Raw genomic sequence first — 19,986 nt, 5'->3', positions numbered from 1 at the left:
GTATTTGATGCATAAGCTCAGTAACATAAAGCAAAAAAAAATGTTGGTGCCCTTCAGGAAAAGTGTGCCATGTGTCACCAATGTGTAATTATGTAAGAATTTCAAAAAATAGTTTATAATGCCCAGAATAACAGGGTGTTTTGATTTTTTCCTTCATGATTATTTGCCTGCCTCCTTGGCATATTAGGATGTTTTTGTTTTCAACTCAGTTTTCTTGTTATTTAGATGATGGAAGTTCAGCTGTCATGCCCAATGGATGAGAGTGACATTGATGTTAAAGTATTAGTTCTCTCTCCTCGGTGCTGGACTGTCTCTGCTTTCTGCTATTTGGACTGTCCTGACAAATACTTTCCATCACAACTGTGTAGTTACCTTGAAGAATTTTCTGAATTTTATGCAAATAGTGAGTAATTAAGATTTTTATAATTTTATAATTTTGTTGTCAGTTCTTCAAAAAGCATTAGAAAATTACCTCAGCATGCTGATCTTTTGTAACTACATCTTCAATAATTATAAATACTGCATTTTTTATGGCATTTTGGTGAATAGATTGTAAGTTATGATTTTTAGAATTGCCCATGTGCAGTTAACTTCTTGTAGTACTGGAAAATGTTTGATTAATGGTGAGTCTTAAATCTCAAAATATATAAAATATTGTTTTCGATAACAGATTTACTTTATTGAGAAATAGACCTGAGCTGTTCAGATTGTTTTTTTTAATTCTGAGTGCAGTATGTTAAAGAAACTAATTGTATTTGACACATAAAATATCTTTTTTTCTTTAACACTGCCTTACTGATTGAGTAGCAATAGGAGTTACAGAAAGACCTCAGGCTGTTATCAAGGTTTATGTGGCCATAATTTAATCAAGTTACTGTCAGGGTGAATTGTATAAGCTGTTCAAGGTAGCATGATCTGCTGTGTTTGCAAATGGAGAGAACAAACACAAACTTAAACTTTTAAATATAAAAAGAAAATTGATGGCAAGTATTCATACATACATTGAAAAACATGTACCTTTAATTGAGTATACTATACATAGTTTGGAATTATGTGATCATGAAAACATTTTATATGTTTACCTTGGTTTAAAAAATGATTTTTTAAGCCATAGTTTTTTTTTGTTTGTTTATCTAATGCTAATAAGATGCCACAGTAATTAGAGCAATTGCCTCTCCATTGATGGACACTGGGTTTGAATCCCAGTCCAAACTTTGTGCGTAGACTTAGGCAGTGTTCGTCCCAGTATTTTTATTTTTCTCTGAATGAGTTTAATTTCCTCCACCATCCTGTAAATGTCCTTATTAGGTTAATTTGTAACTCTAAACTGGTCTGGTTTGAGAGTGAATGTTTTGCACCTTTAAACTGCTTTTCAGCTGATTCTGTCAGCATAGACTTAAAATCTTCTGTGATATGAAGGATGTGGGTTTTACTTAGTAATTTTATGTATGTATGTATGTGTGTGTGTGTGTATATATATATATATATATATATATATATATATATATATATATATATATATATATATATATATATATATATATATATATATATATATAACAATTTTTCTAAGACCCCTTTTCCCCTCTTATTATTGTGTATTTTGACTATTTTAGAGATGGGCTACTCTTGTAATTTATTTTATCAGAAAACATTTTCCTGCTGATATTTAAAATCTAAATATATACTTCATGATCTAGTTTTATTTTCAGTGGAGCACACTTTAAAATTTCTTAAATTAAAATAACATTAACAGATATATGCTGTAGTAATAGAATGGGTTTAAGGCTTAAACATTACTATATGGAATTATTTTTCTCCCTTTCAGGTCAGAATACGTATAGCTTGACAAATTCAAAACCACGCTCTTTGCAGTGGACATGGCTGGGCCATGCTGAGCTACAATATGGTCATCTTACCCTGTATGTTTCAACACTGCAGATGTTTATTTTGTTACATTTCAATGAAAAAAATGTAAGCCTTTTCCATTTCTTGCTTTCTTGATTTGCCAGGTTCAACAGAGTAAATAGTTTAAAGATTGACAGATTATGATTAAAAAAAACATATATTCTAATCCATGTATAATTTAAATTTTACACCACAAATCTGGAAAATTTTACATTAAACATCAAATATTTATAAGCTTTAATATAAGGCTTTGTACTTTTCACATTTTGAAGAAGGTCCATGTCCCTCTGGAATTAGTGTTCTGTACTTGAAAAACTTGAATGCTGCAAAGCTACTTGTTGAAAACCTAAACCAAGAGTAGTGATCAATACTCTGAACTTTAGATCTGTTGTTGGATGAGTTCCTGCCTGTGACTCACTGAGTGACTTTTAACAAGTTACTTTAACCCTCCTCTACCCTCATTATAAACCTATAATTTTGTACTTGTAAAGAGTCTTTGGCTGATGATCCCTGTAGAAAAAAATGCCACTTACAGTTTGTTTTTGTTTGCACTATTTTATTGATTTATTTTTTGATTTAGTGGATAACAATATCTTTATCAGTATTCAATTTAAGAGGATATTTTTAAATACAGTTTTAAATCTTTATAGAAATACAAAGTGATTTTTGTGGCTTATGAAATGTTAATTTACTCTTTATTAGTACTTGATGATTTTGGGGGGCCAAAATTACATCTCTGCTTATGCTGCCATAAATAGACATGTAATTAACAGTGATAGTACAGTAATGGTAGTCATGTGAAAAATACACTGCAGTCATTAAAAAATAAATTATTACATACTGTAAACTTTATTTTGTCATATATAATAGTAATGCTCTTACCTTTTTTCACACACTTTTTGTCACTAGTTTGTGTGTCCTCTAAAGCTCATTTCAGGAAAAAAAAAGAATTAACACTCATCATTATCCTTGGTAACTGCAGTGCATGTATGAATGTACATGTAGAGTAGTTGGTAGGGCTGGGTAATGTTGGGCACTGCATGTAATTGTAAAGGGACAGCACAGTGTCAACATGTTGCCATCTCCTGGATATGTTTTCATTTGGTGGATATTGATATGTTGATAGTTAATTGGAAATCCATCCTAGACTTCTTGGTTCACAGAGAATCTATTATGAGTGCTCTGCAATGACTTCTGACAGAGATGAGATGTCATTCTGCTCCAAGCTGCTTAGAAAAAGACAATCAAGCTGATAGATGTTTTAGACTGTTTGCAGAAAATGAGGTCAGGGTTAGCGGGGTTAAGATCAGCTTCTTGGAAAACAGGGACTGATTAGGTTTAAATCTGTAACAAAATAAAGTTTCACTGTAAAGACAAGTACATACCGAAAGAAAGTATGCTTTTCATTTGCTAAATACTCAGCCAGAAGGCATAGAGCTCCACTTTAGTTTATAAGAGTTGGTATGCAAGTAGTGTTCCATTCTACAAATTGTTGTATGTGACAAATGCGCATGCCTCTTAAAGACCTTAGGATAGAAGTGAGAAGGTTTGAAATGTGTGTAGAGACACCAGTGCCAGCAACGTGGGATTATTTGTGTGTTCACTAACTAGATCATAATTTGCATATTTTTTGGTTTTGCATCACCACAGCTCACCCCACCCATATCTACAATGGTTGCATGCATAAAACACACAAGACCACTAAAATAAAAATAAAGTTCAAATAAGATATGAGATGTAATTAAGCTGATTAGGAAATAGAGAATTAGATGAAATATTGAGATTTATGTTTTTCTCTTTAAATATAATATATTTTTTTGTTTGTTTTGGTTTGTTCGTTCTTAAAGGAGGTTTCTGTTGAGTCATTGTTGCAGTATTCGGGTTTGTCTGTGACACAGATTTGCCATGCGCTGAAGCCGTTAATAGAAAAAGGAATTCTTCTGCAGGCCAATACTTCACAGGACCTTTCCAATGGTAAGAAAAACATCTGAGTCAGTTGTATTAAATTTAAATGTGAAATATTGTCTTATACCCTTAATGGCTAAAAAAACGCCCTCACACTATTCTTAAAGAAAGGGTTATTCAAGTTTAATTCAACAAATTTAAAAAAAAAAAAAACAGTTTTGAAACTTACACATGAAACTTCATATGAATTGCATTTACCTTCTAGAGTTCAGATTTATTTATTTTTTTATTCTGAGAAACATTTCCCCTCAAGATAATTGGCACATTTCTTAACCACATGCAGCATAAAATTGATAAGTTGTAATGTTTTCTTTTAAGCTGTAATTCTTTTCTTGCCCAACTAACATGGCTCAACTATTCAGTAGGTCACTGGAAAGCTCTAAAAGAGTGCTTTGTTAAACTGCATTTTTACTGCTTTTGACTATTAAAACACAGTGAGGGGTATGGACTAAAAAGCCAATTTTTATACTGAAATGATTATGCATGGGTGCTACTTGTATTGAAAAAACTGACATGTTAAATTCATGTGATAAGCACCCTAAAGTTTATTAAACAGTTTGGTTTTTGAGCTTCAAAAAGCTGGGTGGTTGGTCAAGAGGGGAAATGTGTGGCATAAAATATTTTATCTTAATTGATAAGAAAGTACTATATACCTGTTTTCAAACAAAGCAAAAATTGTCATGTTATTCAAAGCAGTTTAAGAGCTGTAAGGTTCTGAACATCGATTAGTGTGTCATTTTAGTGAATTTTTACTATCTTCTAGTCTTCTTTCATAATTAATACATAAACTGGGGGAGAGTTCTTTATATATTTGATTTGCATCTCATTTGTTATGTTTGTTCCTGCTCTTTTTATTCTAACGAAAGAGAATACAAATAATTGCAAGCGTGATGGAGAAAACGTTGCAAACTAACAATGGGAAATGCATCTGCAGAGCAGTTTCAGGTTTAAAAACCAGACCAAGTATGCCATCTATACTTTAGTCTTCTAGTTTTTTTTTGTCATAATGTTTGTATTAGTACATGCTCTGGGTCTGTTTCTAAAATATGAAAAAACAATTTAACCTAAAATAAAAACCTATAGGTTCTTCACACCAGTAGGCATTTTTTTATAAGAAAATTAGTGGCTTAATCTCAAATTTTGGGTAAACTGTACCTTTAATTTCCGTATGCAGGGATCTTAAAACTGGATATAGAGACTTCAGCAATGGAGTCCAACAGGCAGACACGCATGTGCCTGCTTCCCCAGCAGACCTACTTGAATGTAAATGAAGACGCTGCCTATACGCTGGAGAGGAAGAGGAACTTCATCTACTGCCTTATTGTCCAAATCATGAAAGCTGAAAAGGAGCTGCACATTGATAACCTGGTTTTTAAGGTAGAAACACATGTGTGAGGATTGTTGAAGCCAAAAATATTATAGTACCTACTTTATTTATTTATTTATTTTTTTTAACTTGGAGCAAGTTTTGTTTTTGTACACCCATGGACTTTCTAAGTCTAGAGTATACATGTGTACCTTCTTTGGATCAAATAATATATTAACGCACACACGTTTGCTGAGTGCAGTCCGTATATTGGAAAATAATAATGCTGTCACTTTCAATTTTATAAAGCTGCATGTTGTGTAAAGTCTTAAAACTTTTTTTTAATGGCAGACATCTTTGGTGTTTCCCACATCTTTTTAGTGTTCAACTTGCACTGCTTAGCCTCTCCGCTTTTTATACAGTTTTTGAAGTCCTACACCGAAATTCAAAATTCAATGGGAATTTTAGATTTCCTCCCTATCTTGTGCCTTGTTATAAAAAAAATTTCAAGAAACCGTACTTTAGTATCTGGAGGATATTACTCTATTTAAGATTGTGTAGCATAGACCTCTGTTTGCAAATGTAATTGTATTGTTATTTTAGCTGAAATCTTTTGGTGTAATTTGAAGACAGGTTTCTAGCTACATCATCCTTTTTCCTGCCTCATTTGTGATCACTTATATTTGCTTCAGGTTATTGATACATGCCATTGTCAAGACTCCAAGAAAGTGCCCCGTATGATACTCTTCAGTTGTAGCAATACAGATGTCCTGTCATGTGTTATGCATCTTATCAATAAGGGATACATTAGGCGCAATGAGGACAGTCCACATATACTGGAATATGTACCAGAAGATCCAACAACCCCACAAAAGGGTCAGGCTCACATTTCGTTTACCAAGCATGGTGTGAAAAAAACAAGCTCTTCCCAAAGAGAGACAAGTTCCACAGTAAGGTAAGAGATCACCATTTTTTTTTCACCTCTTCAAGCTTCACAAACTTATAACATTTGGTATTCTGTGTTGAAATATGATGTTATCTTCTGGTTTTTGCTCCTAATACAGCTCGTGCAATTTCTCCTCCAACATTCGCAGCTATGAAGATGAGGTCCTTGAGGCAGTACTATTTTCTATGGGCCGAACAATGACCCAGGATGAAGTACGTCAGCTCATGTACCAGACAGTGATTCATGTGGCTGACACACTAAGCATCTCATCTGATAGAGCCCAGCATCTATTAATCCATTGTAAATGGAATGTAGACATGTTAATCCAGCGCTATGCAGAAGATTGCGATTCCCTGTTGTTGTCAGCAGGTTTGGAGAGCAGAAACCTCCAGGCCCCATCCAGCCCAGCCAGTCACTGCCCTGTATGTCTGAGCCCACAATCTGGTGAGCTTAATGTGGCTCCCAACCTCTGCTGCATGCACTACTGCTGTAGAGTAAGTCTGCTTTGTCATTGTCAAATATCAGCTTCCTGATTAATGTTTGTCATTTTAGCTGTTTTTAATGCAGCTATAATCTAATTTTAATTTAAACCTTGCAACCAATACGAGAGTAAAGCCAGTTAAAAGTATAACATACTGTTTTGTTGCAGTTTTGCTGGAAAGAGTATCTCACAACAAGAATTGAACAAAATTTGGTTTTGAATTGCACCTGTCCCATTTCTGACTGTCCAGCCCAACCAACTACAGATTTCATTTCATCAATTATCACAGACAAAGAAATTATTGCCAAAGTAAGGAATTCTGTAAACTGTCATGAGTTTGTTTTTGATCTCTAGTGTACTGTTTTCTCATGATCTGATAATTACATTTTCCTTTTTTAATAACAGAACCTATAAGCTGTCATGTTTCTTTAATTCTTTTGTAAATCAAAGAATATCCAGTTGAACTTTTTTTTGTATTTACTGTGTGTCATTTCGAAGCTTTTTTGTGGGGAACGGTATGAAGATTTTGCAGGAGTAGTTCATAACATTAATCCCTTCTACATTTTTGATGTCCCATTTTAAAGTAGATAAGACACCATTATTACATTACAGTTATACCAAAGTAGATGTATTGTGACCTCAAATACCTTTTTTTCAGCTGGTGCTTTCTTTACTGATGTAAACTTGTTATATTTCACAGTATGAAAACACACTGCTTCGTGGCTATGTGGAATGCTGTTCCAATTTGACTTGGTGCACTAACCCGCAGGGATGTGATCAGATCCTTTGTAAAGAAGGTATAGGGAATGTCGGTACCTGTTCCAAGTGTTGCTGGTCCTCATGCTTCAGTTGTAATTTCCCAGAGGTAGGCCTTTACTAATATGACCATAAAAATGTGCCTACCTCAATTGCATTCTATAAGATTTGGTAGTCATCTTATATCTTAATGTTGTGCGTTTCTTTGTTTAAAGCTGATGAAAGACAGATTTAAGTCATATTTAAACTTGCATGTTTAGAGGCCATTATACAAAAAAGTTAATTCAGTCAAATTACTCCATTGGGCCCTTTACCAGAAAATGGTCTCCGGGGTGCTGGCCTTGCACTCTGACCCCCCAAAGGTCATCTGAAAAGACAATTTCCCCTCGTGGATTAATTAACTGTATCAAATCTAATCAAAAATAAAATTAACAGTTCAGTATGAAATGAGCAACAGCTGTTTGCATGAGAAATCATATATTCAGTATATTTGTTGATGACTTTATGAAGAAAATGTTAAAATATAAAAGTGTTTTTGTTTTTGAAAGTTCATATTTTCTTTATCCAATATATTTTCATTTTACAATGGGCACTTCAGTGCATGAATTAACATAACATTAAGGTGATTGATAAGATGATTGGGAATTGTAATTTAGCCTGGTGCCATATTTCAGGGTTGCTAATAGTCTCCTTATCCTAAAATAGTTAATGGTTTTTTTAAACCTACCTAATACTTTCCAGTTAAAATGTACAGGATTTAATCTTTGAACATAAAAGTATTTGCCCTTCACAATAAGAATTTTTGCATGGACATAAAATTGTGGTCAACATTATTGGCAATCTTGCATTTTAGGTATATTATATACAATGTCTATTGAAAAAAATTGGTTTATGTAGAAATGCACAATTCAGTGCCGGATCAAACGAGAAGAATTTAAAAAGGAAATGTGTGTAAAACCTCAAAAATTGCCATGACACCTTTTTGGTGTTCTTTTTGAATGACTCAGATCATTTTCATTAGAAGAACTAGATTCAGATTGTAGTGATATTAGTGTAATCTGCAATAAATTACCAGTTCTTGCATTACACGAGTTAAGCAATTCTTAAACGGTGAATGTTGGCTTTAATGCAAAAAGGTCAGATTCCTGTCTTGTTCTTTATTGCATTTGCTTATTGTCAATGCTAAAGATAAAGTAAAACTCTACTAGTCTTTCTCCAGAGACGTTGGCATTCCTGTTTCCACAGTTCAATATTAAGAACTTTTCTACTCACAGACCTGTAAAGTAACTCTCAGGATGTGCTGGGATGAAGCAGAATTATTTAAAAAAGTCTTTGAAGTTTCATGTAAACAGTAGAAAAATCACCAACTGAAACATCTAGAGTTTAAAGCTGACACTAAGTAATCTGGTGTGATGGTTTCATCTCTTATCATACACCCCACGCAAAATCAAGAAAGGTTTGGTAGGAGGAGATGGTGGACCTCTCTGTTACAAGACAAGCATTAAAAGGCATTAATGATATTTGTCCAGACCTACCTAGAAAAACCAGAATCCTTCTGTGACAATGTTCTGTGGTCTAATAAAACTAAATTAGAGCTGTTTGGCAGGATCGATCAGCAATGTGTGACAAAGTGAAGCTCATAAGGACAAAAACACCCCACGTACGGTTAAACGTAATGGAGGATCCATAATATTTTGGGGCCTTTAATGTATTAAGAGAATCATGAAATGGGAGGATTGCCAGGGCATTTCAGAGCAGAATGTGCTACCAGCATCAGAAAACTTGACATGAGTCCAAGAGCATGTGTCCTCCAGAAAAATGGTGACCCAAAACACACATCCAAAGGCAACAAAAAAAGAATAATTAAAATGGAAAAAAGGACAGTTATTATCAGGCCAGCATTGTGCCCTGGTCTCAGTCCAAGTTCTGTTGGGAAAAGGAATCCAGCAAAGTAAATTGCAGTTGAAAATTAGAAGAAATACAGATGGCCATGAGAAGCACTGAACCTGTCATCACTGCCAAGTGTTAAGGCGGGGTACCTCAATACTGTGCAGGACATGTTTTGATTTTATTCACTGAAAACGCTGCACGTATGTTCAACAGGTATCTTTCAGACTGTATAACATTGGATATCCTATTAAACATTCTGATGGGCAAAACTGACACATTTACAATTATTTTTGTTATAATTATTAATTAATATACCTTAAATATAAATTGCCAAATATTGTGACCACAACAGTAAGCTATTTAATAACACAAATTGATAGGTAGGGAGGGTAGACACTTGTGAAACTGCTACTTTCATTTCCTAGTGGTAAAGAAGATGCTTTTTTCGCATATAAATTGTTAAACTTGAAATTATCATAAAGAGTAAATGATTTGTTCTGTTGAGAGAATACCAGGAGTATTTTTCTCTTCAGGCTCATTATCCAGCTAGCTGTAGTCACATGTCACAATGGATGGATGATGGTGGTTATTATGAAGGAATGAGTATGGAAGCTCAAAGCAAGCATCTGGCAAAACTCATCTCCAAACGTTGCCCAAGTTGTCAGGCACAGATTGAGAAGAATGAAGGATGTCTACAGTAAGTGTAAACCGCTTTGTGTGAAAACAACTTCTTTTCAGTTTACTTGCATGTCTGTAGTACTAGAGTGTTGTACCGTGTTAGCCATTATGGATGTCATAAGAAGTCCAGCAACATGACACTCTTTATTGGCTAAATGAAAAGAATACAATATTCAAGCTTTCAAGGCAACTACATCTTGCCTAAAGAAGGACTTTTGAGTTGCCTTGAAAGCTTGCATATTGTAATCTTTTTAGTAAATAAAAAGTATAATTTTGCCTGACTTCTTCTTACAATTTACTTGCCAATTTTTTCCTCCTGGAGGTCTTAGTGACTTCATTAACTGTAGAAACTAACATGATCAGTTATTTCTGTTCTGATTGTTGTTTATTTGAATATATATTGTTTTGTTTTATAGTATGACGTGTGCCAAATGTAACCATGGGTTTTGCTGGCGATGTTTAAAACCCTGGAAACCAACCCACAAAGATTACTATAACTGCTCTGCAATGGTGAGTGCTGGTTAAGTAAAACTGTGAAAGTTGTGAAGAGTGATTTATGAATCATAAAGCGTGCAGTTAGGTATCAAGTGATATTACTTTTTTTTTTATAAACCCCTAATCCTAGTACTTTTAAGATATAATGTGTCTTCAGATTTTGAAAAACTCAATTTTAGTTCCCATGTTAACTTTATCATGATTTCTCATGCCAGACGGGCTGGTTTGATTATTCCCATAAATGCTGATCTCCAGGGATACTTGCACACAAAACTCTTGAGAGCAGTGTTTACCAACCTTTTTGCTGTGGTGGCTCACTTTGTGTAACCAAATACATCCCAAGACACACCATTATTTCAATAACCACACACACATTATATTTCATACACATGCTCAGCTGCCAGAGAAGGTAGGATCATTTCCATCAGCCCTGTGAAGCTCACTATGGCCACACACCCAGGAGATGTGTTGGAAGTGCTCTGTCTGCAACATAGCAATCCTAGAGCTGCTCTTGTGCCAGTTTCTCCAGGTAGTCCTGTCCTCCTCAGTTTCCATGATGCACAACTGTGCCCCAGCACATTGATTGAAAAATACTGCTTTAGAGTTTATTCAGAGTGGTGTGAAAATCAAAAACCATCCAGTGAGCAGCAGTTGTGCAGATGGAAATGCTTTGCTGATGAGATGGCCAGACTGGACCAAGCTGACAGGTAGGCAGTGGTAACTCAGATAATCACTCTATGCAACAGAGGTAGGCAGAAAAACAAAGCAAAATGCACAACACACTGAAGCTTTAGGTGAATAGGCTACAACAGCAGAAAACCATCATCTGGTTCCACTCCTATCTGCCAAGAACAGAAAATTAAGACTGCAGTTGGGCATTGGCTTACCAAGACTGGACAATTTTAGACTAAAAAAATGTAGCCTGCTCTAAGTAATCTATCCAACCTGCCTTGTGTCAACCTTCCAAGCTGGTGGTGTAGTAATAGTGTAGGGAATGTTTTCTTGGAATACTTTGGGGCCATTAATACCAATCAATTATCACTTGAATGAGATGATCTATGCAAGTATTGTTGATGATCATGTGCATTTATTCATAGTCACAATTTACTCATCTCCAAATGGCTACTTCCAGCGTGGTAATGCACCATGTCACAAAGCAAAAGTCTTCATGACAACAACCTCAGTGTTCTTTAGTCACCAGATGTGAATTCAGCAGAACACCTTTGAGATGCAGTAGAACACAATATTTACAACATGAATGTGCAGTTGTGTCAAGATGGACCAGAAATGCCATAATGAATTAAGGTTGTTTTGAGAGCAAAAGGAGGCACAACCCTATGATTTTCTAATTTTTTCTTTTAGTTATTTTTGACTATACAGGGATACTGTAAATGTGCATTTTTAGGCATTAGCAGCCATCTAGCTAGCAAGTGTTTTGCTTTGTTTTTAAAGATGATCTGCAAGTTTAAAATATAAAGTCATTTGAATCCTTCTTGTTACCCAATAACAGAATATTGCCTTCAGAACATATGGTAATGAATAAAACCAATTTAATTGTTTTTTGTGATTTAATTTTAGTAGCTTGCATGTCTCGTTTCTTGCTTATTGACTTTCTTTTAAACATTGTATAGGTGAGTAAAGCAGCCCGCCAAGAAAAAAAGTTTCAGGACTATAATGAAAGATGTACATTTCACAATCAAGCAAAGGTAATGAAGTCTACTATTTTTGCACATAGTATAAAAGTCATTAAGTACATTTTGTGTTTTGAAATATTTAAGTAAATGTTTTTCCCCATATACATAGGATTTTGCTATAAGTTTGGAGAATAAAGTTTCTTCAATTAATGAAGCCCTCCAGATGAAGTCTCTCACGTTTGTGATCGATGCTTGTAAGATCCTGGCTCAAGCTCGAAAGGTGACAATCCTTTGAACTCAAATGCAGTCGCACATGTAGAGGTCCAAGGTTCAGAAAGAGTTTGCAGTGGACTAGACAAGTGTGGTTCACAACTTAATACAAAATCTGTTTTGAAAAATATACAGTGGTGTGAAAAACTATTTGCCCCCTTCCTGATTTCTTATTCTTTTGCATGTTTGTCACACAAAATGTTTCTGATCATCAAACACATTTAACCATTAGTCAAATATAACACAAGTAAACACAAAATGCAGTTTTTAAATGATGGTTTTATTATTTAGGAGAAAAAATCCAAACCTACATGGCCCTGTGTGAAAAAGTAATTTCCCCCTGAACCTAATAACTGGTTGGGCCACCCTTAGCAGCAATAACTGCAATCAAGCGTTTGCGATAACTTGCAATGAGTCTTTACAGCTCTGGAGGAATTTTGGCCCACTCATCTTTGCAGAATTGTTGTAATTCAGCTTTATTTGAGGGTTTTCTAGCATGAACCGCCTTTTTAAGGTCATGCCATAGCATCTCAATTGGATTCAGGTCAGGACTTTGACTAGGCCACTCCAAAGTCTTCATTTTGTTTTCCTTCAGCCATTCAGAGGTGGATTTGCTGGTGTGTTTTGGGTCATTGTCCTGTTGCAGCACCCAAGATCACTTCAGCTTGAGTTGACAAACAGATGGCCGGACATTCTCCTTCAGGATTTTTGGTAGACAGTAGAATTCATGGTTCCATCTATCACAGCAAGCCTTCCAGGTCCTGAAGCAGCAAAACAACCCCAGACCATCACACTACCACCACCATATTTTACTGTTGGTATGATGCTCTTTTTCTGAAATGCTGTGTTCCTTTTACGCCAGATGTAACGGGACATTTGCCTTCCAAAAGTTCAACTTTTGTCTCATCAGTCCACAAGGTATTTTCCCAAAAGTCTTGGCAATCATTGAGATGTTTCTTAGCAAAATTGAGACGAGCCCTAATGTTCTTTTTGCTTAACAGTGGTTTGCGTCTTGGAAATCTGCCATGCAGGCCGTTTTTGCCCAGTCTCTTTCTTATGGTGAAGTCGTGAACACTGACCTTAATTGACGCAAGTGAGGCCTGCAGTTCTTTAGACGTTGTCCTGGGATCTTTTGTGACCTCTCGGATGAGTCATCTCTGCGCTCTTGGGGTAATTTTGGTCGGCCGGCCACTCCTGGGAAGGTTCACCACTGTTCCATGTTTTTGCCATTTGTGGATAATGGCTCTCACTGTGGTTCGCTGGAGTCCCAAAGCTTTAGAAATGGCTTTATAACCTTTACCAGACTGATAGATCTCAATTACTTCTGTTCTCATTTGTTCCTGAATTTCTTTGGATCTTGGCATGATGTCTAGCTTTTGAGGTGCTTTTGGTCTACTTCTCTGTGTCAGGCAGCTCCTATTTAAGTGATTTCTTGATTGAAACAGGTGTGGCAGTAATCAGGCCTGGGGTGGCTACGGAAATTGAACTCAGGTGTGATACACCACAGTTAGGTTATTTTTAACAAGGGGGCAATTACTTTTTCACACAGGGCCATGTAGGTTTGGATTTTTTCTCCTTAAATAATAAAACCATCATTTAAAAACTGCATTTTGTGTTTACTTGTGTTATATTTGACTAATGGTTAAATGTGTTTGATGATCAGAAACATTTTGTGTGACAAACATGCAAAAGAATAAGAAATCAGGAAGGGGGCAAATAGTTTCTCACACCACTGTATATGCAAAAATACATTTTCTAAATATCAAGAAAACTGAAAATATTACATTTAAAAATGTCAGTTTTGTTTTCTAAAACAGAATGAGATTGTGTTGGTTTGGACATGTGCAGAGTATATTGGGGAAAAGGGTGCTATGGATAGAGCTGCCAGGGAAGAGGAAAAGAGGAAGGCCTAAGAGAAGGTTTATGGATGTGGTGAGAGGGGACATGCAGGTGATGGGGGTGACAGAACAAGATGTAGAGGACAGAGGAGTAGCTGAAAGAAGAAGTGTATACTCTGTCAAAAATGAGAACAAATGTGTGGTGTTGCCTTAAAAAGATTTATTCCATGCCATATCAGCTTACATATTTACAGGTGGTTTTTTAAATTTATTTGAGAGAGAATTGAAATAGCTGAATGTAAAAGCTTTAAGCAAACCTTTAAAACAGTCACAATGACACCATTTTAGTGTTTAAATAAACTTTAAATGCATTTAGCAGTTAGTAGCACCATTTCTTGTTTTCTGCTCCAGTTTAGTGTACAGGAGTAAAAAGAAAAAAACAATTTGTTTAGTAGATAGATCGATAAATACTTTATTAATCCAAAGGGGAAATTCCCAAATATACTATAGTAAATATACTGACAGTTTTTCAAATTGAGTGCATTCTATTTTCTGTAAAGTTGTGTTTAAATATTATCCGCAACACCTGCTTATTAGGAAATAAATGTTTAAAAGTGAGTTTTTATTAATATTCTGCTGTCTCTAATGTCCAGGTATTGGCATATTCCTGTGTATACAGTTATTATAATCAAGATACCGAGAAGATGGATGTGATGGAGCAGCAAACAGACAATCTAGACCTTCACACCAATGCATTGCAAATACTTCTGGGTAAGTATCTGTTTTCTAGAAGTGACTTTAAAATAAAATGTGCTCCTTCACTGTCCAGAAATATAAACCCACACCCCCTCCATTTACAAAGACTGTGGTGTTTCAGTAATCGTAGAAATGGGTGCAGACTAATAATCTGTTTCAGTATTTTATTGTTAATGAGTCTAAGCAGTATAGAGCTGTTTTGCACTGGCTGAATGATGGTGGCTTTGCCAGACGTTTCTAATTACAAATCATAGTGAAGTGGTACGCCTTGTGAGAATATCATTTTTAAAAAAAAAAAAAAACAAACAAACCCTAATTTAGCTCTTTGTTTTTCAGAGGAGACTTTGTTGCAGTGCACAGACTTGGCGTCGTGTATACGCCTCCTGAAGCCAGAGCACTTGAACACGGGCTTAGAGTTAATTCGGCGGATTCAGGAAAGGCTTGTAGCAATCTTGCAGCATTCCACACAGGTGAGCTTTAATCATAAGATATGCAAATGTGAATATTAAAATACTATTTATATAACATTTAACCCTTTTATGTACTTTTAATAAGTAAGTATTTGTGTCTGTTTCAAATAATTGAAATTATTACTTGCCCAGAGAGTTTGGACACGTCATTATTGTTGTTGTTTACATCCCTCCTCGGGCGGACGTGGAGATAGCGGGTGACATCATCCATTCCTCTGTTGCTAAATTACAAACACAGCACCCTGAGGCGCTTGTGCTAATCTCTGGAGGTTTAAACCATGTGACGCTGGACAAAACATTACCTGCCTTCTCCCAGTATGTGGATTGTAACACCCAGGGAAATAGGACTATCGACCTACTGTATGCAAACGTTAAAAGACACATACAGCACCACACTGCTGCCTGCGTTTGGGAAAGCATATCATAACCTGGTTCTGCTTCAGCCCCACTACAAACGAAGAGTGAGGGAGCTACCTACAATCTCGCGCTCATTCAGGAAGTGGTCCCCTGAGGCAGAGCAGGCTCTGAGAGACTGCTTTGGAACTACAAACAGGGATATCCTGCAGGGGTCACATAGTGAGAACATTGAGGAGGTTGTTGACTGCACTACTGACTACATGAACTTCTGTATGGACATTGTAGTTCCAGTAAGAACAGTACGCTGCTATGCTAACAATAAGCCATGGATTACAAGTGACATCAAGGGCCCTTTGAACCAGAAGAAATGGGCTTTTAAAGGTGGTAATCGGCATGAGCTCAAGTGCGGGCAGAAGGAACTCCGAGTCCAGGTCAGGGAAGCGAAAGAGCAGTACAGGAGAAAGCTGGAGCAGAATTTGCAGAATAACAGCATGAAGGATGAGTTGGATGGGATGAAGATCATCACTGGCTGCAGCTCGAAGTGGGGTGCCACCATTGAGAGAGACGTGGAGAGAGCAAACCAAATGAACAACTTCTTTAACAGGTTTGACGAACCTAACCCACTCTCACCTTGGAGTACTGCACCCTCCACCCATCCTTTTGCTGATACCAAAAACATAGGACAGACATCCCCACCCACAATTACAACAGCCCAGGTAAGCAGAGAGCTGTGGAGACTTTGTGCCAGCAAAGTAGTGGGTCCAGATTGAGTATTGCCACGACAGGCCTGTGCGCTGGGCTGGGGAGTCCTCTAGTCCTCTACAGCGCATCTTCAACCTGAGCCTGGAACAGGGGAGAGTCCCGAGGTTTTGGAAAACATCTTGCATCACCTAAGTCCCAAAGGTATCACATCCTAGTGAGCTAAATGACTTCCGGCCTGTCGCTCTGACGTCACATGTGATGAAGACCATGGAGCAGCTACTGCTTCACCACCTGAGGCCACAGGTCCACCCCGCCCTCGACCCTCTGCAGTTCGTATACCAGGAGAAGGTGGGAGCAGAGGATGCCATCATCTATATACTACACTGATCCCTCTCCCACGTTAACATTATACAAAGTTATTGTCTGTTATACCTGCATTGTTAATAACTCTTTAATTTAATATTGTTATTATCAGTATGCCGCTGCTGGAGTATGTGAATTTCCCCTTGGGATTAATAAAGTGGTCTATCTATCTAATTACGCTGGCTGTACCATGGCATCGTGTATGCTTTTCACTATTTTGTTAACACTGTAAAGCTTTGTAGTGTTTGGATTGCTGTTAAATGCCCAGCTGATTGTTCACTTTTGTAGAGTTTAACAGTCCCTCCTGTTCACGTTCTTTTTATTTTTTACATGAACATAAACTTTTACCATATAAAGAGAGCTTGCAATATTAATTGATTTGTTAAATAAACAGAACTCACAGCTGAAAATAGTGATTTTAAGAAACTGTAGAATTTATGTTCTTGGACAGTGGTAAACTTATATTTATTGCCATTTTTCCCTAGAAATTTCTTGTATTGTCATAAATGTTTCAGTTTGTCTAAATATAAACGTGGTATAAGTTTTAGTACAACTCTTAGTATATGAAGTCTCGTTTCTGCCAGTAGGGATCCTACTCCGTTGGGCCCTTGAGTTAAGCCCCTTTTCCTGAAATTTGCTCCAGGGTTGTTGTACAATGGTTGATTGTGCACTCTGATCCCCCAAAGGCCAAGCGAAAAGACCATTTCCCTTTGAGGATTAATACAGAATAATAAATCAAATCTTAGTCAAAGATGGGCAGTCAAAGGTGGTGAATAATATTGAAACACCATGTAGTACAAAAAGCACAATCACCCTAAATTTTAGACAGGAATGAGTTTTATCTATACTAATAAAAGGCAAAGCCCTCACTGACTCACTCACTCATTGACTGACTCACTCATCACTAATTCTCCAACTTCCCGTGTAGGTAGAAGGCTGAAATTTGCAAGGCTCATTCCTTACAGCTTACTTACAAAAGTTGGGCAGCTTCCATTTCGAAAGTCTATGCATAATGGTCATAACTGAAACCTATTTTGTCCATATATTGTAATAGACTGCAGGTCGATGGCCTTGGGAGATGGAGTTGCGTATCGCATCATCATGCCTCCTACGTAAGTACGTAGACAACAAGGAAGAGCTCCAAAGAGCGCTGAACAAAAAACGCATTTCACAATTGAGAAGGCAGCAAAGCATACAAGCATAATCATAAGTGCAGCTACTGCAGAAACAAAGCACGGTGTGAACCGTAAGTTTAAATTAAGTGTATAGACACGCTCCCGCTACTGTTTGTCATGCCTACGACGAATATAGTATTGTTTAATGAGAAGACACGAGGTATAAACGAGACTTTGGATTACATTGTAACGGAGTTAAAATTGCTGTAGCAAAAAACTTTTAAGTACCGGGTCTTAGCTAACATTAAATAAAGCCGTGGACATCACGAAATAGCACGAGCACAGCTGAGAAGCTTCGATGCATGTACTCCGAGCGGCTCACGTCAGCTGACTTTGCAGGACTGGAAAAGATTAAATTAAGTTCATACACACGCTACCGCTAAATATTTGCAGGCAAATCCACAACTTAATACCGGGAATGCCTGTTGAACATCTTACATTCATGAATACTGATTTGGGTGGTGAACACTTCGATGAATGAATCCTGTTATCTTTACAACAGTTGACAAACACGGAATATAACTTGAACACAACACATCCTCCAAATATGAACCTGATTGAAAGAAATAATGATAATCAAATCCTTGATGACAGCAACACTCATAACAGTGACAAAACAATTACATTGATAATCATGTTTTTAAAATGTTTCCTTTTCTTAGCACAAGCAGAGCTGAGAAGCTTCGATGCATGTACTCCATAACGCGTTAAAAAAAAAAAAAAAACGCATTTAATCACACTTTGCATTCCAAGCAAAGGGGGAACTATTGTCAATGCATGATTTCCTGGTACACCGATTACATTGATGCACACATCAGAGCTACAAAAATGTAAGAGTCGGAAGAAAGCGCGTTGCTAGAACTGATCGGAGGCAAATTTCATTTCAAAAGACTCACCGGCGGAAGCCTTGATAAAAGCATGGTTTTGTGCAAAAAGGAGTTTGCATACCACCGAAGCACTTCAACTTTTTGTTACCATCTAAAGGCAAAACATGTTACAGCGAGCACAGAAACTGTGTATGCTGTTAGCACTAGCAGTATGAGTTCTAGTACCAAAAAAAGGTGTCGGCAGCCCCAACCTGATGAAATGACTGGCTTCAGGACCAAAATTAGTAAAGTCAACATCGGTCTAACTTACAAATTCTCTCGCAAAATGGATTGCTTTGGACTATAGACCACTAACAGTGGTGGAAGATAGGGAGTTAGAAAATGTACTACAGTTAGCGACAGGTGATCCAACTTTCCAACTGCCATGCCGAAAGACTATTTCAAGTAAAATTCAACAGCTTTATGACACTGAAAAGCAAGCAAAATTTAGATGCATTACAGAAAGCAGACTTTGTGGCTCTTACTGGGGATCATTGGACTTCCGTGAATGTTAGTAATTTTAATTACATCTAATCACAAAATGTTCAGTGATCACACTGTTTTAGCCTAATGTACAAAATAATTTTTCGCTACGGTTACTCAGAGTTTAAAGGTGAGGCTGGTCAAATTACCTTTTATGTTTCTGCCTTTTTTTTTTTTTTAAGAAGAAAACCTGCACTTTATGTTGAAATTTTTGTTATTATTATTTACAGACAATACCATTCTGAAAATGTACTTAAAGTACTTAAAATATCACTTTATTTTTAAGTCTGCCCAATTTTAGCCAGGGATGATATTTTTGTTTCTGTTTTGAATTGAAATGCAGTTTAAATGCATTTTTTTTCCAAAATTTAAAAGAGCTGGAGTTTACAATATTCATGTCCATGTCTATTATTTGTATATTATTTGTATATGTCAGTCGCTCGCTTCTTATTGTTTCCCTGCTTTCTCAATTATATAACGCATGTTCTCTTCAGCGCTTTTTGGAGCTCTTCCTGGTTTTCTAGGTACTGCGTTGACAGTCAGTTCACGTGATTACGTGGGAGGTGTGGTGATGTCACACGAAATTCCGCCCCACGGCTTTCGAGCTCAACTCCATTACAGTAAATGGAGAAAAATAGCTTCCAGTT

At 36.5% G+C, this 19,986-nt stretch overlaps 1 protein-coding gene across 1 annotated transcript in view; it reads left to right on the top strand.

The window, feature by feature from the left end:
* The window catches only part of LOC120517018 (cullin-9), a 112,912-nt gene that overhangs the window by 82,906 nt on the left and 10,020 nt on the right, over positions 1-19,986 (top strand). Inside the window, 14 exon segments of the mRNA XM_039739086.1 lie at positions 226-403; positions 1,829-1,974; positions 3,756-3,882; positions 5,048-5,250; positions 5,872-6,134; positions 6,244-6,619; positions 6,775-6,915; positions 7,307-7,471; positions 9,786-9,949; positions 10,347-10,440; positions 12,057-12,131; positions 12,229-12,339; positions 14,821-14,938; positions 15,260-15,393. Coding sequence (XP_039595020.1) covers positions 226-403; positions 1,829-1,974; positions 3,756-3,882; positions 5,048-5,250; positions 5,872-6,134; positions 6,244-6,619; positions 6,775-6,915; positions 7,307-7,471; positions 9,786-9,949; positions 10,347-10,440; positions 12,057-12,131; positions 12,229-12,339; positions 14,821-14,938; positions 15,260-15,393 — 2,295 coding nt within the window.

The sequence above is a fragment of the Polypterus senegalus genome, chromosome 16 (assembly GCF_016835505.1).
Source record: "Polypterus senegalus isolate Bchr_013 chromosome 16, ASM1683550v1, whole genome shotgun sequence".
In the NCBI taxonomy this organism is placed as follows: domain Eukaryota; kingdom Metazoa; phylum Chordata; class Cladistia; order Polypteriformes; family Polypteridae; genus Polypterus; species Polypterus senegalus.
Note: the sequence above shows the minus strand (reverse complement) of the source record. Positions and strands in the feature narration are given on the sequence as shown.